The sequence below is a fragment of the Panthera pardus genome, unplaced genomic scaffold, assembly GCF_024362965.1.
Source record: "Panthera pardus isolate Hobbes unplaced genomic scaffold, ASM2436296v1 HiC_scaffold_17, whole genome shotgun sequence".
NCBI lineage: Eukaryota > Metazoa > Chordata > Mammalia > Carnivora > Felidae > Panthera > Panthera pardus.
The window spans coordinates 123858329-123881895 of record NW_026526732.1 but is presented as its reverse complement, the minus strand read 5'-3'; the positions used below and the strand labels follow the sequence as shown (position 1 = coordinate 123881895).

Genomic DNA, 23567 nt, shown 5'->3' with positions numbered 1-23567 from the left:
CCAAGCAGGTAACTCATTATTGCTTTAAAAAGCTTTTCAGCATTTTCAAGCTGACCCCATATAAATGCTAAGTTGGCCATCAAATCGAAAGTGGAAGTGATGGCCTTTCTATTGTTGGTCTGTTAGGCAAGATGAATCATGTTAAATTAGCTCAGTCCTTTCTGGCTCATCTTTGGTGATGCTCAACTTGGCTGTGTTCAGGAGCTGGATGACCTCAGCCTCCTCCACTATGCCCTGGGAGGCAGCGCTGCCTGCTCCCTGTCTCCTTTCTCTCTGTTGCAGTAGGCCTCGAGAACTAGGTGAGCACTGCCAGAAGCCACAGCAGGCCTGGGCCAGTGGTGCAGCATGCCTCGGGATGAGGACACCCCCACTTAAGACGCCCGGTCTCTTGCTGCCCCAGGAGCAGGGATGTGAAACAGGCCCTGTACCACCATCTCCCAGCCCACAGGAGGTCTTGATCCAGGCACAGGAGCTGGTATATGCTTACATAGGGGGCTCAGTGTCTCATCAGGGTTTCAGAGTTTATAGGTCTTTCACCCCTTTGGTTAGGTTTATTTATAGGTGATGAAGTTTTGGGGTGATGGTAGGGTTCGGAGCTGATGGCCAAGAAAGAATTCTTGAAAACCTCTTTGGTGCAAGAAGGTGATTTTGTTGAAGCACAAGGACAGGACCTGTATGCAGAAAGAGCAGCACTGGGGTTGTAAAGAGTGACTAGTTACATATTAAGGTGTTGGGGGAGATAAAGTCAGGAGGAAGTTTCTTAAAGGGATTTTCATATGCTAAAGACTCCCAGATTGCTGAAGGTCTAGCTATTGTCAAACTAAGGTTGTTTTCCCTCTAGTAAAGCATTAAGACAGTAGGGAGTGCCTGGATTTTAGGCCATTGATAAGATTGACCTTTTTTTGGTAATTGTACTAAGATATTTGTGAATTGATGGAGACTCTTAACAGTTTAACTATCTGTTTTCTGTCCTTTCCTTTGTTCTTGGGTACCAGGAGCTCCTAAAATATTATACATATCCTTCCTTGGGTGGGGGGAGGGTGTGTGCTAGCTTGTGCTTGGCCCTCAGCTTGCCTTATGGTCCCTCATCATAAGTATCTTATTGTTTTTGGTGCAATTATAAATGAAATTGATTTCCTAATTTCTCCTTCTGCTGTTTTATTATTGGCGTATGGAAATGCAATACATTTCTGAAGGTTGTTTTTGTATCATGCAACTTTACTGAATTTGTATCAGTTCTAGCAGTTTTTGGTGGTCTTTTGGATTCTCTATATAGAGTATCCCGTCACTGGTGAATAGTAAGTTTGACTTTCTTGCTAATTTGGATGCCTTTTATTTCTTTTTGTTGTCTGATTGCTGAGGCTAGGACTTCTAGAATTATGTTAAATAACAGTGGTGAGAGTGGACATCTGTGTTTTTCCCAACCATAGTGGAAAAGCTGTTTTTCCCCATTGAGTATGATGTTGTTAGCTGTGGAGTTTTCGTATATGGCCTTACTGACATTGAGGTATATTCCCCCTAAACCTACTCTGCTGAGGGTTTTTATCATTAATGTGATGTGTGCTGTTCTTTTTCAAATGATTCTTCATCTATTGAAATAATCATATGGTTCTTATACTTTCTTTTATTGATGTGATGTATCACGTTGTTTTGTCAATATTGAACCACGCTTGCACCCCAGCAATAAACCCCACTTGATTATGGGAATGATTTGGGATATTGGCCTGTAGTTCTTTTTTTAATGGGATCTTTATCTGGTTTTGGTATCAGGTAATGCTGACTTCACAGAATGAATCCAGAAGTTTTTGTCCTATTTTTTGGACTAGTTTGAGAAGAATAGGGTTTAAATCTTCTTTCAATGATATAATTCATCTATAAAGCCATCAGTCTCTGGACTTTTGTTGGGAGTTTTGATTACTGATTCAGTTTCTTTGCTAGTTATCAATCTGTTCAAGTTTTCTATTTCTTCCTGTTTCAGTTCTGGTAGCTTGTTTCTTGGAATTTATCCATTTCTTCCAGGTTGCCCAATTTATTGGTGTATGGTTTTTTATAATACTATAATTAATTTGTTTTTCTGTGGTGTTGGTTGTTATTACTCTTTTCTCATCTGATTTTATTTATTTGGGTCCTTTCTCTTGTCTTTTTGATAGAAGTCTCAATAAGGGGTTATCCCTTTTGTTAAGTTTTTCAAAGAAGCAGCTCCTGGTTTCATTGATCGGTTCTAGTGCTTTTTTAGTTTATATATCACTTATTTCTGCTCTAATCTTTATTATTTCCTTCCTTCTCCTGGCTTCAGGTTTTGTTATTCTTTCTCTAGCTCCTTTAGGTTTAAACTTAGGTTGTTTGAGCTTTTTCTTGAGGTACCCCTGTACTGCTATAAACTTCCCTCTTAATACCACTTTTGCCGTATCCCAAAGGTTTGGGACCATTGTGTTTTCATCTTCATTTGTTTCCATGCATTTTCTTATTTCTTTGTTGATTTCCTGGTTGACTGACTAATTACTTAGTAGGATGTTCTTTAACCTCCATGCATTTTTGGTCTTTCCAAATTTCTTGTGGTTGACTTCAAGTTTCATAATGTTGTGATCAGAAAAGGTACATGGTATGATTACAGTCCTTTTATACTTGTTGAGGCCTGATTTGTGTCCTAATGTGATCTATTCTGGAGAATGTTCCATGTGCACTTGAAAAGAATGTGTATTCTGCTTTAGGATGGAATGTTCTGAATATGTGTTAAGTCTGACCCAGTGTGTCATTCAAAGCCATTGTTTCCTTATTGATTTTCTGCTTAGATGATCTGTCCTTTGCTGTAAGTGGGGTGTTAAAGTCCCCTACTGCTATTGTATTAATGATTCTTTTATGTTTGTTATTAACAGGTTTCTGTATTTGGGTGCTTTCATGTTTGGTACTTAAGTATTTACAATTGTTATATCTTTTTGGGTTGCTCCCCATTATGATTATATAGTGTCTTTCTTTATCTCTTGTCATAGTCTTTATTTTTATTTTATTGTTTTTTTATTTTTAAAGAAAAGTTTTTTAATTTACATCCAAATTAGTATATAGTGCAACAATGATTTCAGGAGTAGATTCCCTAATGCCCCCTACCCATTTAGCCCATCCCCCTTCCCACAACCCCTCCAGTAACCGTCTGTTTGTTCTCCATATTTAGGAGTCTCTTATGTTCTGTCCCCCTCCCTGTTTTTATATTATTTTTGCTTCCCTTCCCTTATGTTCATCTGTTCTGTCTCTTAAAGCCCTCATATGAGTGAAGCCATATGATATTTGTCTTTCTCTGACTAATTTTGCTTAGCATAATACCCTCTAGTTCCATCCATGTTGTTGCAAATGGCAAGATTTCATTCTTTTTGATTGCCGAGTAATATTCCATTGTATATATGTATCACATCTTCTCTATCCATTCATCCATCGATGGACATTTGGGCTCCTTCCGTATTTTGGCTATTATTGATAGTGCTGCTATAAACATTGGGGTGCATGTGCCCCTTCGAAACAGCATACCTATATCCCTTGGATAAATATCTAGTAGTGCAATTGCTGGGTCACGGGGTAGTTCTATTTTTAATTTTTTGAGGACCCTCCATACTGTTTTCCAGAGTGGCTGCACCAGCTTGCATTTCCACCAACAGTGCAATAGAGATCCTCTTTCTCTGCATCCTCGCCAACATCTGTTGTTGCCTGAGTTGTTACTGTTAGCCATTGCGACAGGTGTGAGGTGGTATCTCACTGTGGTTTTGATTTGTATTTCCCTGATGATGAGTGATGTTGAGCATTTTTTCATGTGTTGGTTGGCCATCTGGATGTCTTCTTTGGAGAAGTGTCTATTCATGTCTTTGGCCCATTTATTCACTGGATTATTTGTTTTTTGGATGTTGAGTTTGATAAGTTCTTTATAGATTTTTGATACTAACCCTTTATCTGATATGGCGTTTACAAATATCTTCTCCCATTCTGTCAGTTGCTTTTTAGTTTTGCTGATTGTTTCCTTCGCTGTGCAGAGCTTTTTATTTTGATGAGGTCCCAATAGTTTATTTTTGCTTTTGTTTCCCTGGTCTCTGGAGACATGTTGAGTAAGAAGTTGCTGTGGCCAAGATCAAAGAGGTTTTTTGCCTGCTTTCTCCTTGAGGATTTTGATGGCTTCCTGTCTTACATTTAGGTCTTTCATCCATTTTGAGTTTATTTTTGTGTATGGTGTAAGAAAGTGGTCCAGGTTCATTCTTCTGCATGTCGCTGTCCAGTTTTCCCAGCACCACTTGCTGAAGAGACTGTCTTTATTCTACTGGGTGTTCTTTCCTGCTTTGTCAAAGAGTAGTTGGCCATATGTTTGTGGGTCCATTTCTGGGTTCTCTATTCTGTTCAATTGATCTGAGTGTCTGTTTTTGTGCCATCATAGCCTTTATTTTTAAGTCTTGCTACTCTGGCTTTCTTTTAACATTCATTTGTGTATCGGTGTTTCTTCACCCCCTCATTTTCAATCTGCAGGTGTCTTTAGGTCTAAAATGAGACTCATATAGGTAGCCTATAGATGGGTCTTGTTTTTAATCCATTTTGACACCCTGTATCTTTTGGTTGGAGGATTGATCCATTTATATTCAAAGTAATTATTGATATGTATTTATTGCCATTTTGTTGCTTGTTTTTGTCAATGTTTCCGGAGATTATCTCTGATCCTTGTCACTTTTGGTCTCTCCTTTGCACTTGTGAGTCCCCTGTAATATTTCCAGCAGTGCTGGTTTAGTGATCATGGACTCCTTTTAATTTTTGTTTGGGAAACTTTATCTCTCCTTCTATTCTGAATGATAGCCTTGCTGGACAGAGTATTCTTGGCTGCAGATTTTTCCCAATTAACACATTGAATGTATCATGCCACTCCCTTCTGGCTTGTCAAGTTTCTGTTGAGAAGTCTCCAGCTAGCCTTATGGGTCTTCCCTTGTATGTTAAGGACTTCTTTCGTCTTGCTGCTTTTAAGACTTTTTATCACTATAATTTGCAAATTTGTTTACAGTATATCTTAGTGTTGGCCTGCTTTTTTTGATTTTGATGAAAGTTCTCTGTGCCTCCTGAGTCTGGATGTCTGTTTCCTTCCTGAGATTAGGGAAGTTTTCTTCTATTATTTCCTCCAATAAATTTTCTGCCCCCTTTTTTTCTCTTCTGTGACTCTAATAATATGAATGTTATTATGTTTGATGAAGCCGTTGAGTTCCCTAAGTCTATTCTTGTGATTTATTCTTTTTCTCTTTTGTTCAGCTTCATTACTTTCCATTATTTTGTCTTCTAGGTCACTAATTCCTCACCTTCTTCCAGCCTGCTGTTAATTGCATCAAGCCTGTTTAAATCTCATTTTATTGCACTCTTCATCTCTAATTGATTCTTTAACTCTTTTATCTTTGTGGTAAGGGTGTCTCTGACGTATTTTCTCCAACCCAGTGAGTATTACGATTGTTGCTTTAAATTCTCCAACAAGCATGTTACTTATGTGTTTTACTTAGATCTCTGGCCATGGCCTTATCTTGTTCTTTCATTGGGGATAAATTTCTGTCTTTGCATTTTGTCTAAGTCTCTGCCTTCTTCTTTGTGTTAGAAAAGCCAGTAATGTGTCCTCCTGAAAGTAATGGCTTTATTAAGAAGAGGTCATGTAGTGCCCAGGGCCTGGTGCTTCAGAGAGTGTCTCTGGTGCATGCTTCGTGCACTATGCTGTTGTGTTTTGGCTGTTCTATCCTTCAGGCCAGTCATCTGCAGAGGCTCTCCTTGTCTGCTGTGGGCAGTTGTTGTAGATTAAGTCTAAAGTTCTCTCTTGTTTAGCAAAAGAGTGCGACACAGGATTGAAAGTGAGAGATGGCTAATGTCCAGGAAAAGACAAGAGCCCTGAATAAGGGTCCTTGCCCCATTTTTATTAAGATCAGAAGGCTTACAAACATGGCGATGGACATGCACAAAGGGACAATGAATCTGTGAATGCTAACTTGTGGACGTGAGGGAAAGGGGATCTTGAGGATATTTGTGGTTAGGGGTTTGGGTTAATATAAAACAAAATCCGGGCACTGGGCAGTCGGGAGGAGGGTTGTTTACAGCGGACATGAGGCAGCACCTCTGTTTACCTTAGCTAGCCTAGGGGATAAGACAGGGGGAATAACCTCAGGGTTGACAAGGCACCTTTTCTGCTTTGTTAACCATTTCTGCTCTGGGCTGCTTTACCTGCAGTGCAGCAGTCCATAGTCCAATTCACCAATTTACCTAACCTGGCCCTATCCTCCTGTGAAAGCAGCTTTTCTGCTATAGTACTAAATTGGGAGTGCTTCCACCCTGAACATCTAATCTTATTTATTTCATATACCTATGTATTGGGCACTTTTGCACTGTTTCTGTTTCAGGCCTTTGCCTCTCCCTCTCTGTTTTGGGGGCTCTGCACCCCCTCTTTATTTTGGGGTGCCTTTGCACCTCCCTATTCCTGGCACCTTTGTGCTTCCCTATTCTTGGGGTGTCTTTGCACCCCCCTATTCTTGGAGTGCCAATCTGTTTTACCCAAACTCAGGTGTGAGCATTTTATGACTTTGTATTTCTTTATGCCTTGTCAACCCATTGGTGTAAGCCTGGGGGGTTCCTAAGCTTATCCCCCACAGGCAGTGTTTGATCCCTGACCTGAATGTGGTGACTTTTAACCAGGTGTACTCTGATCTACCTGTGAAATGATACTTGATACTGCTTACACAAAAACTGAGACCCTGCAAAACTCTGATCAGAGACGTGGTTTGGGCAGGGGTTTGTGCAGCCTGCCATGTTGTCACTGAGGCAGGCTTGACTGAGAAGGGTAGTGCCACCAGAGCACAGGAGGTGGGGCTTGGTGTAAGCAAGGTAGGAAGCCAGTGTGGGCACCATGCTGCTTCCTGCAGGTGTCTCTGTGTTTATGCTGAGAGGCAGGGGAGGGAAATGGCACTGGCCAGCTCCTCTGTCCCTGGAGAAACATCTCCATGAACGCTACCTCTCAAGGAAGTGCTCCTAGAATAGTGAATAATCCCCTTCTGTGTGTCCTAGGTGTTTTTCAGATTGCTGTTCCCAAACTTCCCCTAAGTTGTTTACCTGCCTTCTTTCCAGGAGCAGTCAGTGCCCTCCACGCTCTATTCAAGCCAAGCCCATTGACTTTTAAAACTCCATGTCTTAAGCCCTGCTGATTTCAAGAACTCTCAAAATTCAACCCCTTTCATTTTCCAAGTCAATGGCATTAGGGAAACATTCTCCCTGTGTGTTCCCCTGTGTGCTCCTCCTTTTCCTGCCCTTGTTTATGGCCCCCTCCCTTCTGTGGCTCCTGAGATCCATTTCTCCCCCACATCAAGGCTCTGCACTTTCTACCTTTCTCTATATGGCCTCTTTTCTCCCTTTAGTTGTGGAGTTTGATCTGTCCGTGTTCAGGTCAATTTCTTGGGTATTTAGGATGATTTGGTATTTACCTAGTTGTGTTTGTGGGACAAGATGAGCCTCGGGCCCTCCTACTCTGCCACCATCTTTTCCCCCCACTGAGCATTCATAGCATCATTTATCAGATCCTGGAGAAAGTACCCAGTATACCCCAAGGGCCACATGGGAAGGTCAAGGCAGAATGCAGGCAGAGCCAGTCTTTCATGGCTTTTTTTTCCAATAGAAGTATTGTTACCCCAGCTTTCTTTTCACATCCTTTTACATGATAAATGCTTTTCCATCCCTTCACCTTTAATCTCCACGCATGTTTAGGTCTGAAATGAATCTCCTATAGGCAACATATAAGATAAGTCTTGCTTTTTATCTATTCTGTTACTGTCTGTCTTTTGTTTAGTCCATTTACATTCAAGGTAATTATTTATAGGTATGTACTTATTGCCATTTTATTATTTGTTTTATGGTTGTTTTTGTAGTTCTTCTCTATTCCTTTATTCTCATGCTCTTTTCTTTCAGTTTTCTGGCTTTCTTTAGTCAGATGCTTGGATTCCTTTCTCCATTATTTTTACAGATCTGTTACTGATTTTTGATTTGTGATTACCATTAGGTTTGTATATAACATTTTTTGAATATAGTAGTGTATGTTAAGTTGATGGCTGCTTAAGTTTGAATCCGTTTTTACTCTTCTCCCCACCATGTTTTATGTATATGATGTCATACTTAACATCCTTTTATCATATGAATCCCTTGACTGATTTTTATAGATATGCTTCATTTTACTGTTTTGTGTTTACTACTTTTCTTACTCTTAAGGTCTTTCCTTTCCACTCAGAGAGTCCCCTTTAACGTTTCTTATAGGGTTGCTTTAGTAGTCATGGATTCCTTTAACTTTTGTTTGGAAACTCTTTATCTTTCCTTCTATTCTACATGATAGCCTTGATGGATGGAGTGTGCTTGGTCGTAGGTTTTTTTCTTTCAGCACTTTGAATATAGCATGCCACTCCCTTTTGGACTGAAAAGTTTTTTTGCTGAAAAATCAGTCGATGGCCTTATGGGGTTTCCCTTGTATATAACTGTTTTCTCTTGCTGCTTTTAAAATTCTTTATCACTACTTTTTGCTATTTTAATTACAGTGTGTTTTGGCCTGGACTATTTGGGTTAATTTTGTTGGGGACTCTCTCTGCCTCCTGGATCTGTAGTTGTTTCCTTTCCCCAATTTGGGAAGTTTTCAGCTATTATTTCTCAAATAGATTTTCTACACCCTTTTTTCTCTCTTCTCCTTCTGAGATCCCTATAATGTGAATGTTGTTGCACTTGGTGGTGTTGCTGAGTTCCCTTAGTCTATTTTCATTTTTTATTTTCTCTCTCCTCTTTAGCTTGGCTGCTTTCCATTACCCTGTCCTCCAGGTCACTGATCTGTCCTTCTGCTTCCTCTAGTCTACTACTTATTCCATCTGGTATATTTTTAATTTTGGTTATTGAGCTCTTCATCTCTGATTGGTTCTTTAGGTTTCCTGTGTCTTTGTTGAGGGTCTTACTGAGATCTTCCACCCTTTTCTCCTGTCCAGGGAGTATCTTTATGACTATTACTTTAAATTCTCTATCAGGCATATTACTTAACTCCGTTTTTATTTAGCTTTCTTGCTGTAATCTTATTTTGTTCTTTCATATGGGGCATATTCCTCTGTGTACTCATTTTGTCTGTTTCTGTGTGTTAGGAAAATCAGCTATGTCTTCAGTTCTTGAAAGTAGTGGCCTTATGAAGAAGCGGTCCTGGAGTGCCCTGAAGGGCAGTGTCCCCTGTTCACCAGAATCTGGTACTTCGTGGGTGGCTGCTTTATGTATTGCATGCATCCTACTGTTGTGGGTAACCACATTTTTGCCTTCAGTACAGTTGTCTGCATCGGCTCTCTTTGCCTGTTGGAGGCAGGGATTTTAGTTCCTGTGTTGTTAGTGGGCCAGTCTGGGGCCACATTCACCTGAGTTGAGTCAGACCAGGGGTTTGCAAAATGCCAAAGCACCAAAAATGCAGGGCACTTTTCCTGTGTTGTACCCTGAGAAGCTTTCATTGGTGAGTGGGGCCTGCATTCACACAAGATGTCTCTCCCCCTGTCCCTGCCCATGGTTGGGGCCTGCAGTGGGTCTGATATATGTGGTTATCTTTCCCACCCCCACTCCCCAGAGCAGGAGTCCCTTTGGAGGCGTCATGGCTCCTATTGGGCCCGCTTGTGTACTTCCAGTCTTGTGGTACCTCTTTGGATGGACTCCAGCCAAGGGCATATTGGAGGGGGGTGGGGGGGGCGAGGGCAGCTGGGGGGGGCGAGGGCAGCTGGAAGGGTGGTACCATCAAAGGAGCCACATATTTAAAAATCTTATAGTAGTCCATTAAAAAAGGTAAAAAGCAAATTTTAACATATTTTACCCAATATATTCCAAATATTACTATTTTAATAGGTAATCACTATAAAAAATGAGAGATTCTACCTTTTTGTGTGTGAAGTCTTCACAAACTGATGTGTATGTTATGCTTCTAGGACATGCCAGTTTGTACTAGCCATGTTTCAGGGGTTCAGTGGTCACAGATCCAGGCCCCTGTGTGTCTCACTCTTCTCTCCATTCTCCTTAATCTGTGACCCTTAGTTTTGTCTGCTCTTTCAGGGACTTTCTTGCCTGGTGCCTCTGACTCAGTTTATAGTTATTGTGGTTTACTCTTGAACTCTCCATGAATTTTGTTCTATCTTGTTTTCTGAAACCAGTTGTTATTCATCAGTAAAGAGCTGATGTCCTGGTAGGAGGCCCTCAAGGTGACTGTTGTCTGAGACACAGGTGCCTCTAGGATGTTTTAATTTCTCTTTCTTACATGGAGTCTATTGAAATAAGATTATTTCATTTTTGCATATCGGGAACAATGAATTTTATTTTGAATTTTAGAAGTGAGATCTGAGATTAAGAAGGAGAATGAGTGTTGTGGTTTATACATTGGGTGGTAAAATACTTACTGTAGGTAAAACTTTGTATTCACAAAATGATCTTTAAAAATCAGATTGAAGGGACACCTGGCTGGCTCAGTTGGTAGAACACACAACTCTTGATCTTGAGGTTGTAAGTTTGAGCCCCACATTGGGTGTAGAGATCACTTAAAATTAAAAAAAAAAAATCAGATTGGGGCTCCTGGATGGCTCAGTTGGTTCAGCTTCCGACTTTGGCTCAGGTCATGATCTCACAGTTTGTAAGTTCAAGCCCTGCATCAGGCTTGCTTCTGTCAGTGTAGAGCCCACTTCGGATCTTGTGTCTGCCACCACCACAACCCCCCCCCCCCCATCCCACCACCCTTTCCTGCTTGTGCTCTGTCTCAAAAATAAATAAATCTTAAAAATTAAAAAAATAAGATCAAATTTTAGAAGCCAAAACCATCTCCATTGCTTGGCTGCTAAGACAAGTAACTTCCTGTCTTTCCAGGATTAACTACATAATCATACTGTGTGTATTTGTATGTGTAAACACACAAATGTGCTTCTAATAAAAATGAGTTCAAAGTAACTTTATCTAACACAATTTCTTTTCAACTTCTTATTGCAGACAAATCTGAGCAGTTGACAAATATCCAAGTGTGGTTGTTTACAATTCTAAAATCTTAAAACCTTTCAGCGTGTTGATAAGCATTTGTATACTTTGTTTTTTGTTAGAAACTGGAAATGTGAAGATGCTTATCATTTACCTGAAGAAGCCTTTTAATATCAGCAACAAAGAAGTGATGAAAATAGAAATCCATTTTGATTTGCAATTCAACATCTCACAAGCTTCTATCAAAGCTTTAGGAGAAGACAAACAGGTGGCAAACTTAATTCTTTTGGATCGTTTGGAAATGTTTTAGCGTGTTTTTTTTTTTATTTTTTTAATGTTTTTATTTTATTTTGAGAGAGAGAGAGACAGAGCGTGAGTGGGGAAGGGGCAGAAAGAGAGGGAGACACAGAATCGGAAACAGGCTCCAGGCTCGGAGCTGTCAGCACAGAGCCCGACGCGGGGCTCGAACTCACAAACTGTGAAACCATGACCTGAGCCGAAGTCGGTCGCTCAACCAACTGAGCCACCCAGGCGCCCCTGTTTTAGCATGTTTTTATGTCTTTAACTTTCTTGTTGGGTTTTGATGTGAACATCTGCTCAAGCAGATAGCTTGATCTTTGGAATATTCTGTAACAAGCACACGTAGGACACAAAACCCCTTTGTGCCTCAAAATGTTTTTACTCCACTTATTGTGAACAGTTAAAAATCTTCTAGGATAACATTACCACCTCGCCACATTCTTCCTGAAGTTCTGAGGATACTTGCTGTGGGCTTCTTAGTATTTCCTTCTCTCTCCCCTCCTTGAGGACCAAGGGGAATCGCTAGAAATCGTGTCTCTTAGGGAGTTCTGAAATTTTATCTCCTGGTCTTATGCTGTAATGGTTTATACCTCTTCTAGACTGATATGGCCTCCAGATCATTGACTGTGATGTTTCCTGTTGACACACAGCAAAGATCACAAAGATTTTCTCTATCACAGATGATAGGCAGAGCAAAGAAATTAGTGATGAGACCTACGATATTATGATAATGGCCGATAGGAGGTTGAATTAAGAAGTCGGGGGGAAGCCTTGGGCCCATTTGCTTTTGGCATTGAGTTGCATATGAAGACCTCTCATACACTGTAAAGTGCTCTGTGGTAGTGTTCCCAAAGACTCACCCTATGAAAAGACCATTTCATGGGTGAGGACGAGAGAAAGAGAATCATTTACTGAAAAATTACTTCCTATAACATATTACATATGAATTGGCCTAACACTGAGGCTACATAGGCTAAGGCCCCCACAGAGAGGGTGTATAGACCCTCACCAAGAGGGTTCTTGGCTTTATGGGAGAAAGAATTCAAGAGAAAACCATTTAGAGAAAGGGACAAAGATTTGTTAAACCTAGAAATAAGAAAAGAGCTACTTCACAGACAAAGTAGTGGCCCCTCCTCCAAGATGAGGAAAAGGGACCCCGCTTTGCCTCTGGAAAAGGGTTTTATGTTTTTAAAATTACCTAACTCTATAGGGAGGGGCTGTGAAGCTTTGGGTTTATCATTTACACTGGGAAGTATGTTTTTTCCATTTTCCTAGGGTCGCGAGATTACCTATAGGGACCAATTTTAACAATGGCCTCCGCCTTTTACTGCCGGTTGGAGTGGAGTCTTACAGTCTTCTGTTAGTCAGATCTTATGACTCTTCTTACGACCTGCTGACAGGTTAAGGGTCAGTCGAAAACCAAAATGACTTTGCTTTGGTGAATTAGTCTTCTGAGCCTCCCTTCCTTTCTGCCTCAACATTAGAGGTTTGCCTTTATTCGGTGAAAAACCCAGGGGGCTACTGGGTGGCTCAGTCTGTTAAGCATCTGACTCTTGATTTCAGCTCAGGTCATGCTGTCCCCGGTTTGTGGGTTCAAGCCCCACGTCGGGCTCCGTGCTGATAGTGTGGAGCCTGCTTGGGATTCTCTCTCTCCCTTTCTCTCTGCCCCACTCCCATTCATTTTCTCTCTCTCTCTCTCTTAAAATAAACAAACATTAAAAAAAAAAAAAGAAAAATTTCAGAATTGTGTGTATTTCCATGTCTCCCAAAGTGAAGAAAATGTTTCGGGGTAGAACTAAGGTTTTCCTGTGATTAAGCTGCAGTTCCTAGACCGTGAGGCCCTTGTGAGGAAGGAGTGGGGATTGGAGAAATCCCACAGTTGAGAACTCACTGCAGGCTGTGAAGACACGAGGATGGAGTGAGTGAAAGAAGGGAAGTGGTCAGCCAGAGCTAGTCCTGGAGGGAAGGGGGTCAGAGAGGTGGAAACAGTAACATTATCCTTCAAAAGAGGACAAACCAAAGACTAACTTTGAATTTATCATTTTGCTGTGTTCTGAGCCTTAGCTTTTCCTTAAATTTTTAAGAGTTTAGTCCTTTTAAAGGTCATGTGGATTTTGGCTTGCATTTCAGATGTTGCCTGACCAGAAAAGAAGCTCCTCCGAACTTTCTGGTAAATTTGAGAAAGCAGACACTGACATTCCTAGCAGTCATGAAAGAGAGACAGGTATACTGGGAAATAAAATTTCTTACTCTGAATTCCCTGTAAAGACAATAATAAAACCTTACTTGGAAGAGGTCACTGCAAGCCTGTGGTCCTGTAAGAGTAATAAATGTTCCATTGTACCTACGGAGAAAGAAAAGTTGCTAACATCTTATATTATTTTCCCAGTCTGATACATTCTCTTGTGGGTCAATGGAAATGGAAAAAGGAGAAAATATGATAGGGGTGGCTGGAGGCAGAATATGGGGGCACGGAAAGGCCCGGCCACCCCCAAAGCTGACCCTGCATAGATCCTGTATCTATTACCAGTCCCATCCCAAAGCTGTTTCTTTCTCAAAGTGCAGGTAGATTTCGGACTTGAGATTTAAGACAGGATGTGATTACCAGCTCTTACCAATAGATGGCGATGTACTGTCAGCATGGGGTCCCATGAAGAACGATGGGAGAATGTGGTCACCGTGGCATATGGTTATTGTTTCCACTTTTAATGCTCTTTTCTCTATGTGTATAGACCAGACAGAAGAATCCACTAAGCTGGCAGAGTTAATGAGTGCTGGAGATGACCACTGCCCAACAGCTCTCCCTGTAAATGATCAGTCTAATGAGCCTGTCGTGAGTATGGGATGCTGGGCGCAAAGTTTTGAACTGTGTCCACCAGGATGCTGACAGGTGGAAGGCATCTCTCCTGGCTTGTAGTCCATTTTTTTCCTGACCAATGGATCTCCCCCTTTTGAGGGGGGGGGCACTCCTCTCCTTTAGATTACTTTTGTTTGCCATGTTCATGGGTTCTCTGCTTCCATGCAACTTGGCTCTCCAGAGGAACGTGTGACTTGGCTGCCTCTGCCTCGTTTTCTCACGGAGACTGAGATTGTAGGGAAAAGATTATAGGGAAAAGAGTCTAATGTTTGGAGTCGGACCTGGTTTTCCCTGACTAGATACAGGAACTTGGGGAAATTAACATCACTGAGTCTGAGGCTTCTCAGCTATAAAATGGGGGTAATAGCTGGTTCATACTATAGCCCTCCTGGATGCTAGGCATACATTTTATTTTCATCCTAACACACCTCTTGGCATGTACAGGTATTCAGTCTGGTCCCCATTTTGTTTATATTTAATTACATGGAGATTACATAGAAGCATAATGATCGTGTTTTTGCGAGTGGCAAATCTTTGCCTAAGAGTGAATATCAATTTTTTGGAGCAGTCAGCAGTCATTAGGAGCAAAGTCTAGCGAATGAAAAGCCTGGTATCTCATTATTTAGTGGAAATGCTTTTCTGTGGATGTGTAAAGTGGCTCCAAGAGCATTTCAAAAGAGGGACTTCAAAGGCACCGTAACTATTTTTTTCTACAGCAAACAAATACAGGAGATAGTTCACCTGAAAAGTTGAAACCGGATGATGTGCAACAAGGTCAGATTTTTTAAATGTATCCTAAGGCTTTTGAGTATTATTCTTAAGTGTTTACTTGAAAAGCTTAATTTTTGTTTTTAATTTTCATGATTGGAAGTTACTTCAAAATATGAATCTTCAGATTTACAAGAACCATCAGTAAAAGTTCAAGATCCTAAATTAAATGACAAATCTAGGTATGTGACTCTTTTTTTTTTAATGTTTATTTTTGAGAGAGCATGTACACAAATGGGAGGGGCAGAGCGAGAGAGGGAGGCACAGAATCAGAAGCAGGCTCCAGGCTCTGAGCAGTCAGCACGGAGCCCGACGCAGGGCTCGAACCCACGAAACATGAGATCATGACCTGAGCCAAAGTCGGACATTTAATGGACTGAGTCCCCCAGGTGCCCCGCGATTTTCAAAATTAATAAACCATGTTGATTGCTATTAGGGTGACTAGTTAATATATATGTCAATGGCCTGGGCCCTCCGTCTTTTCTGCATCTGACCACACCCCACGCAAGGAGAGAGTATTGTGTGCAGTTTTCCACATAATGATTTGAGCAGTGCTGGATTGTTCTCCTGACCTATAGATCTCTACCATTATACCCCCAGTAATATGCTTGGTGATGTCTTTTTCTGCAGCAAAACACTGAATATTCCCAGCCCAGGAAACGTGTATCCATCTGGCCATTAATTTGTCACTTTTCCATATAGGCCTATGAAAAATGGGTCATAGGACAAGTACTTTTTATAGCTTTATTGAGATCATTGGAATTAAATAAACTGTACGTATTTAAAGTGTGGAATTTGACTTTTGACATATGTCTACACTGGGACCATCACTGCAATCAAGATAATGAACAGAGCCATCATCTCCAAGATACTCTTGCCCCTTTGAAATCCTTCTTCCCTTTCCATCCCCCTCACCTGCCCCTTGCAATCACTCATCTGCTTTTTGCCAGGATAGAAGAGATTGCGTTTTAAAAAATCTATCGATGGAATCAAAGAATAGGCACTCTTGGGTGCCTGGTGGCTCAGTGGTTGAGTGTCTGACTTTGTTTGGTTCAGGTCATGATCTCATAGTTTGTAAGTTCGTGCCCCACATCGGGCTCTCTGCTGTCAGCACTGAGCCTGCTTTGGATCCTCTGTCCCCTTCTCTCTGTGCCTCCCCCGGTGACATTTGCTCTCTCTCAAAAAATAAATATTTAAAAAAGTACGCACTCTTTTCTCCCAGCTTCTCTCATTCAGCATAATTATTTTGAGATTTATCCACATTGTGTGTATCAATAGTTCGTTTTCATGTTGCCAAGTCCTAGTTCCTTCACGGATATACCACGATGCGTTCATCCAGTCGCCTGTTGATGGCCATTTGAGTTTCCAGTTTTGTGTTATAAGTAAAGCACTTGGGATCATAGATAAGTCTTTGTATGGATATATATTTTCTCTGGAGTAAATACATAGGAATGGAATGACTAGATCATGGTTGGTGTACATTTAACTTTTAAAAAGCTGCCAAAACAGTTTTTCTAATGTGGTTAAACTATTGAACACTCCCAAAGGTCTTTGAGAGTTCTAATTGCTCACATTCTTGCTAGTACTTGGTCATGTTAGTCTTTTTTTTTAGTTATATATTCTGAGAGCACATGTGTAAGTGGGGGAGGGGCAGAGAGAAAGGGAGAGAGAGAATCCCAAGCTGACAGCGTGGAGCCCAATGCAGGGCTTGAACCCATGAACTGTGAGATCATGACTTGACCCGAAATGAAGAGTCACATGCTTAACCTTGAGCCACCCAGGTGTCCCAGTAATGTTAATCTTTTTAATCTTAGCCATTCCAGTGGGAGTGTAATAGTATTTCATTGTGGTTCTGATTTGCATTTCTGTAATGACTATTGGTGTCGAACATCCGTTCATGGGTTTATTATCCATCTTTCTGTATCTTCTTGGGTAATAAATCTTTAAATTCTATACTATTAAAAATGGGTCATTTGCTTTCTTGACTGGAAAGTTTTCTTTATAGGGGTGCCTGGGTGGCTCAGTCATTTCAAGTGTTGGACTCAACTTTGGCTTAGGTCATGATCTCATGGTTTGTGGGTTGGAGCTCCAGTTTGTGGCTCCAAGCCCCATGTTGAGCTCTGTATTGACAGTGCGGAGCCTGCTTGGGATTCTCTCTCCCCTTCTCTGCACCCCTTCCCTGCTCACTCGCTCACTTGCTCTCTCTCTTTCTCTCTCTCAGAATGAGTAAACTTAAAAAAATTTTAAGTGTTCTTTGTATATTCTACATGCAAGTCATAAGTCCTCGATCAACTATGTTTTGTGTTTAATGTCTTTTTGAAATTTCCATGCATATTTATTTCAGGCCTGCTGGTACATAGCTAATACAGCTTAGATTTTAGACTAAATGCTAAATGCATTTACTAAAGGCATTCACTTCCATAGGTTAGTCTTCACCCTAAGGAATATCCCTAAAGGAATGTATTATTTTTACCTCCATTTGCTAAAGGAGGACAGGAGGACACCAGAATGACTCAAGGGCGTATCCCTAGAAAGTTTTGGCTTGAATAGAACAGTGTCTTTAAAGAGAAAAAGTTCTTTTAATTTTTTTAATGTTTATTTATTTTTGAGACAGAGAGAGAGCATGAATGGGGGAAGGGCAGAAAGAGAGGGAGACACAGAATCAGAAGCAGGCTCCAGGCTCTGAGCTGTCAGCACAGAGCCCAACGCGGGGCTTGAACTCATGGACTGTGAGATCATGACCTGAGCTGAAGTTGGATGCTTAACCGATGGAGCCACCCAGGCACCCCAAGAGAAAAAGTTCTTAATTTTTATTAAGCCCAATTGATTTTTTTTCTTTTATACTTCATGCTATTTTTGTGACCTGCTTAAACAATCGTAGGCAAGTCATGCTCAGTCATATGTTTCCCTACATTTTCTTCTAGGAGTTTTACAGTTTTAGATCTTATTTCAGTTATGAACCATTTTCTGTTAATTTTTATATATTGTGTGAAGTAAGGGTTGAAATTTCTTTCTCCTTTTCCTTCCCTGCCTTCTCCTTTCTTTCATATGGCTGTCCAGTTATTCCAGATCATTTATTGAAACAATTACTACTTCTGTTGAATTTTCCTGGAAACTTTGAAGGAATTAAAAAAAACATATATGTGTAGCTCTTTCTAGACTGTGCACCAGCACGCGTGTTGCACGTTCAGTTCCAGATCGCCACAATAAAGTGAATGTTGCAATAAAGCAAGTCAAATGAATTTTTGGTTTCCTGATGTATACGGAGGTTATGATTACATTAAACTATAAAGGGTGCAATAGCATCATGTCTGGACAAACACTGTATATATCTTAATTTACAACGTTATTCCTAAAAAATATGCTCTCTGAGCTTTCAGGGAGTTATTTTGCTGGGAAAGGCTCTTGCCTCCATGTTGGTGGCTGCTGAAAGGGGGGTGGCTGTGGCAGTGTCTTCAAATAAGCAACGGTGACGTTTCCCACGTTAATTGATACTTCGTTTTATGAGCAATTTCTCTGTAGTAGAAGATGCTCTTTCATAGCATTTTACCCACAGTGAACTTCCCTCCAAATTGGAGCCCATCTTCTCCAACCCTGCTGCTGCTCTATCAACTAAGTATATGAAATGTTCTAAATCTTTTGCTGCCACCATAACCATCGTCACAACCTCTTCACCATGAATAGATTCCATCCCAAGAAACCACTTTCTTTCCTCATCCACGAAGATCAACACCTTGTCTGTCCAAGTTTGATCATGAGGTTGCAGCAATTCAGTGCATCTTGAGGCTCCACTTCTAGTTCTCTTGCTGTTTCCACCCCACCTGCAGTTACTTCTCCACTGGAATCTTGACCCCCTTCAAAGTCATCCGTGAGGGTTGGAATCAACTTCTCCCCAAATCCTGTTCATGTTGATATTTTAACCTCTTCCTATGAATCATGAATATTCTTACTGGCATCTAGAATGGTGAATCCTTTCTAGAAGGTTTTCAGCTGGCTTCCGAGGTCCATCAGAGAAATCCCTGTCCGTGGCAGCAATAACCTTATGAAATACATTCATTCATTCATTCATTCATTCATTCGAGAGAGAGACAACATGTGAGCAGGGAAGGAGCAGAGAGAGACACAGAATGCAAAGCAGACTCCAGGCTCCTAGCTGTCAGCACAGAGCCCGATGCGGGGCTCGAACTCACGAACTGTGAGATCATGACCTGAGCCGAAGTGGGACGCTCAACCCACTGAGCCACCCAGGCTCCCCATATATTCTTAAATAAGGCTTGAAACTTGAATGACGACTTGATCCATGGGCTGCAGGATAGATGTCGTTAACAGGCATGAAATAACATACATCTCGTATATGTCCACCAGAGCTCTTGGGTGACCAAGTACATTGCCAGTGAGTATTAAATCTTTTGAAAGGAATCTTTTCTTCTGAGTAGCAGTTCTCAGTGGTGAGCTTAAAATTTTCAGTGAGCCATGTTGTGAACAGATGTGCTCTCATCCAGGCTTTGTTGTTCCATTTATAGAGCACATACAGAGTAGATCTAGCACAATTCTTAAGGGCTTTGGGATTTGGGAATGGTAAATGGGCATTGCCTTTAAGTTAAAGTCAGCAGCTACATTACTCCCTAACCAGAGACCCAACCTGTCCTTTGAATCCAGGCATTGACTTCTCTAGCTATGAAAGTCCTAGATGGCATCTTCTTCCAATTGAAGTCTGTTTTGTCTGCCCTGAAAATCTGTTTAGTGTAGCCACCTTCAGTAATTACCTTAGCTAGATCTTCTGGATCTTGCTGCAGCCTCTGTCTCAGCACTTGCTGCCTAACCTTACACTTTTATGTTAGGGAGATGGTTTCTTTCCTTAAACCTCATGAACCAACTTCTGATAGATTCCAGCTTTTCTCCTGCAGCTTCCTCACCTCTTAGCCTTCAGGGAAGGCTGAAGGGAAGGTTCTGACTGGCTTGATCTTCTATCCAGAGCACTAAAACTTTCTCTAGATAAGTAATTAGGCTGTTTTGCTTTATTGTTTTTTTTTATTTTTATCTTTTTAAATCACTGATCACTGGAATAGCACTTCTAATTTACGACTTTTCCTTTGCCTTCACAATTTGGCTGACTGCTGCAAGAGGCCTAGCGCTTTCAACATGGCTTCCTGAGAAAGTTTAATCATTTATAGCTTTTTAAAGCTTTGAGGGAGAGAAAGTGTGCCTCTGCATATGAGTGGGAGAGGAGCCGAGAGAGAGGGGGAGAGAGAATCCCAAGCACCCTCTGCACTGTCAGTGCAGAGTCCCATGAGGGACTCAGTCTCACAAACCATGAGATCATGACCTGAGCCTAAATCAAGAGTCGGACATGTAACTGACTGAGCCACCGAGGCACCCCTAATCATTTATAGCTTTTGATTTAAAGTGGAAGACCTACAACTCTTTCTTTTACTTGAACACTTAGAAGCCATTGTAGGGTTATTAGTTGGCCTAATTTCAATATTGTTGTGTCTCAGGGTGGCCTGAAGAGAGATGTGGAAGTGGATGGTTGTGGCACGGGTTGTGGTGCCCGAAAACAATCATGATAGTAACCTCAAAGCTCACAGATCACCAATAACAAATACAATGAAAAAGTTAGAGATATCGCAAGAATTACCAAAATGTTACACAAAGACCTAAAAGAGCAAATACCATTGGAAGAATGGTGCTGAGAGACTTGCTTGATTACAGGGTTGCCCCAAACTTTAAATTTGTAAAAACAACAAAAGCCCAGAGTATCTGTGAAAGGGAGTAAATCCAAGTGCAATGAAGCAAGTGATGCCTATATTCTGTAACATTGATCTATTGATCAGACTTTACATATCATCCGAATTACTGTAGCTTTACTATCTTAACTATATCTCATTTTGAAATGAGGTAGTGTTAGTCTTCCAACTTTAAGTTGTTTTGACTATACTTAGTCCCTTTCATTTCCGTATAAATTTTATCAGTTTTACAAAAACAGTCTTATAGATTTTGACTGGGATTGTATTAAATTTGTAGATCAATTTGGGGAGAATTGACATTGTAAGACTGTTTTCATGGTCTCAAACCTGATGTATGTCTTCATTGATGTAGGACTTTCCATTTAAAAAAAAATTTTTTTAACATTTACTCAATTTTGAGAGTGAGAGAGACAGAGCATGAGAGGGGCAGAGAGAGGGAGACGCAGAATCTGAAGCAGAGTCCAGGCTCTGAGCTGTCAGCACAGGGCCCGACGCGGGGCTCGAACTCAGGCTGCGAGATCGTGACCTGAGCTGAAGTCGGACGCTTACCCGACTGAGACACCCAGGCGCCCCTATGTAGGACTTTTAAAATTTTGCTCAGTAATGTTTTATAGTCTTAAACCTATAAATCAGGGGTAAATTTAGAAAAATATATAAGTTTTCCATACTCTTTTATGTTCTTTTAAAATTTCAATTTTTGGTTGCCTATCCTATAGAAACACAGTTGATTTGTATATATCAATCTTAGATCCTGCTACCTTACTAAACCAACTTAATATTTTTCATAATCCACCTGATAGAATTTTATTTAACATCCAGCTCCTCGTAAAATTATAACTGCCTTTTCCTTGTGATGAGAACTTCTATGGTCTACCCTTAGAAACTTTCAAACATGCCATGCAGCAGCATTAACCATAGCCATCATGTAAATTACAACCCCGGTATTTATCTTCTAACTGGAAGTTGATAACTTTGGACCACTTTCCTCCACTTTTGACCACGCCCACCCTCCCAACTTCCACCTCTGGTGACCACAAAACTGGTCTTTGTTTTCTCTGGGTTTGAGTGCGTTTTTATTTACTTTTGTTTTCATTCAAGTATAATTAATACACAGGGTTAGGGTAGGTTCGGGAGTACTGTATAATGATTCAACAATTCTGTACATTTCTTAGTGCTCATCAAGATAACCATACGCTGAACCCCCTTTATCTTTTTCACTCCTCCTCCTCCCCATCTCCCCTCAGGCAACAACCAGCTCTTTATATTTAAGAGTCTGTTTTTTTGTTTCCTTTATTAAATTCAACCTACGAGTTGCAATCATACAGTATTTGTCTTTCTCTGGCTTCCTTCACTTAGCCGTATACCCTCTAGGTTCATCCATGATGTTGTAAATGGCAAGGTTTTATTTTTTTATGGTTGAGTGATACTCCAGTTGAGCGATACCACATTTTTCCTCCTCTATAAATGGGCATTAGTGTTGCAATTTTAAGTTGATTTTTTTTTATTCCATATATAAATAACATACTATAGTATTTGTCTTTCTTTGACTTATTTCACTTAGCATGTCTTCAAAGTCCCTCTGTGTCATTGCAAATAGCAGGATTTACATTTTTATGGCTGAATAGTGTCCCACATCTTTATCTGTTCATCTGTCAAAAGGCAGGTTGTTTCCATATCTTAGTTATTGTCAATAACACTATAATGCACACGAGGATGCAGATATCCCTTCCGCAGTGATTTTATTTCCTTTGGATATAGATCCAGAAGTGGAATTGTTGGATCGTATGGTAGTTCTATTTTTAATTTTTTGGGAAACCTCCATACTAGCTGTTCAGTCTTCCATAGTGGCTGTATCAGTTTACATTTCCACTAATAGGGCACCAGGGTTTTCTTTCTTCCGCATCCTCACCAACACTTGTACTCTCTTGTCTTTTTGATAGGAGTTCTAACAGGTGCGAGGTAATACCTCATTGTGGTTTTGATTTTTCTTTCCCTGAGTAGTGGCGTTGAGCACCTTTGCATATACATATTCGCCACTTGAATATCTTCTCTGGAAAAATTTCTCCTCAAATCCCCTGCCTTATTATTATTTTTTTTTTTAATTTTTTTTTCAACATTTTTAATTTATTTTTGGGACAGAGAGAGACAGAGCATGAACGGGGGAGGGGCAGAGAGAGAGGGAGACACAGAATCGGAAACAGGCTCCAGGCTCCGAGCCATCAGCCCAGAGCCTGACGCGGGGCTCGAACTCACGGACCGCGAGATCGTGACCTGGCTGAAGTCGGACGCTTAACCGACTGCGCCACCCAGGCGCCCCTCCCCTGCCTTATTTTTAAATGAGGTTGCTTGTTTTTTTCTGTTATTGAGTTGTAGGAGTTCTTCATATATTTTGGATATCAGCTCCTTACCAGAACAGGATTTGCAAATACTTCCTTCCTTTCTGTAAACCGCATTTTTTATTTTGTGTTTCTTTTGCAGTGCAGAAGCCTTTTAGTTTGATGTAGTCCCAGTTTTTAAATATTTGCTTTTGTTGCTTTTGGTGTTCCATACAAAAAATTGTTGCAAAGACCAATGTCAAGAAGCTTTCTTCCTGTGTGTTTTTTTTTTTTTTCTAGGAGACATGTGGTCTCAAGTCTTACATTTAAGTCTTTAATCCATTTGAATTAATATTTGAGTATTGGAAGAAAGGGGTCCAATTTAATTCTTTTGCATGTGGTTATCCAGTTTCCCTGCATCACTTATTGAAGAGACTGTTTCCTCATTGAGTGTTCTCGGCCCCCATTTCAGATATTAGTTGGCCAAATATGTCAGAATTACCTCTGGCAATATTCTTTGTTCTGAAAACTATTTAGTATGATGTTAGTATGCTTTCTTTTTATTAGTGTAAGTATGGCAAGTCTTTT

The 23567-nt window shown here is 40.7% G+C and overlaps 1 protein-coding gene across 1 annotated transcript in view; it reads left to right on the top strand.

Annotated features, from left to right (window-relative positions):
- Positions 1-23567, top strand: part of SYCP2L (synaptonemal complex protein 2 like) — a 112941-nt gene that overhangs the window by 32679 nt on the left and 56695 nt on the right. Inside the window, exons 15-19 of the mRNA XM_053904911.1 lie at positions 11115-11260; positions 13423-13516; positions 14025-14125; positions 14866-14923; positions 15021-15099. Of these exons, the coding sequence (XP_053760886.1) occupies positions 11115-11260; positions 13423-13516; positions 14025-14125; positions 14866-14923; positions 15021-15099 (478 nt within the window). The remainder of the gene's footprint in view (positions 1-11114; positions 11261-13422; positions 13517-14024; positions 14126-14865; positions 14924-15020; positions 15100-23567) is intronic.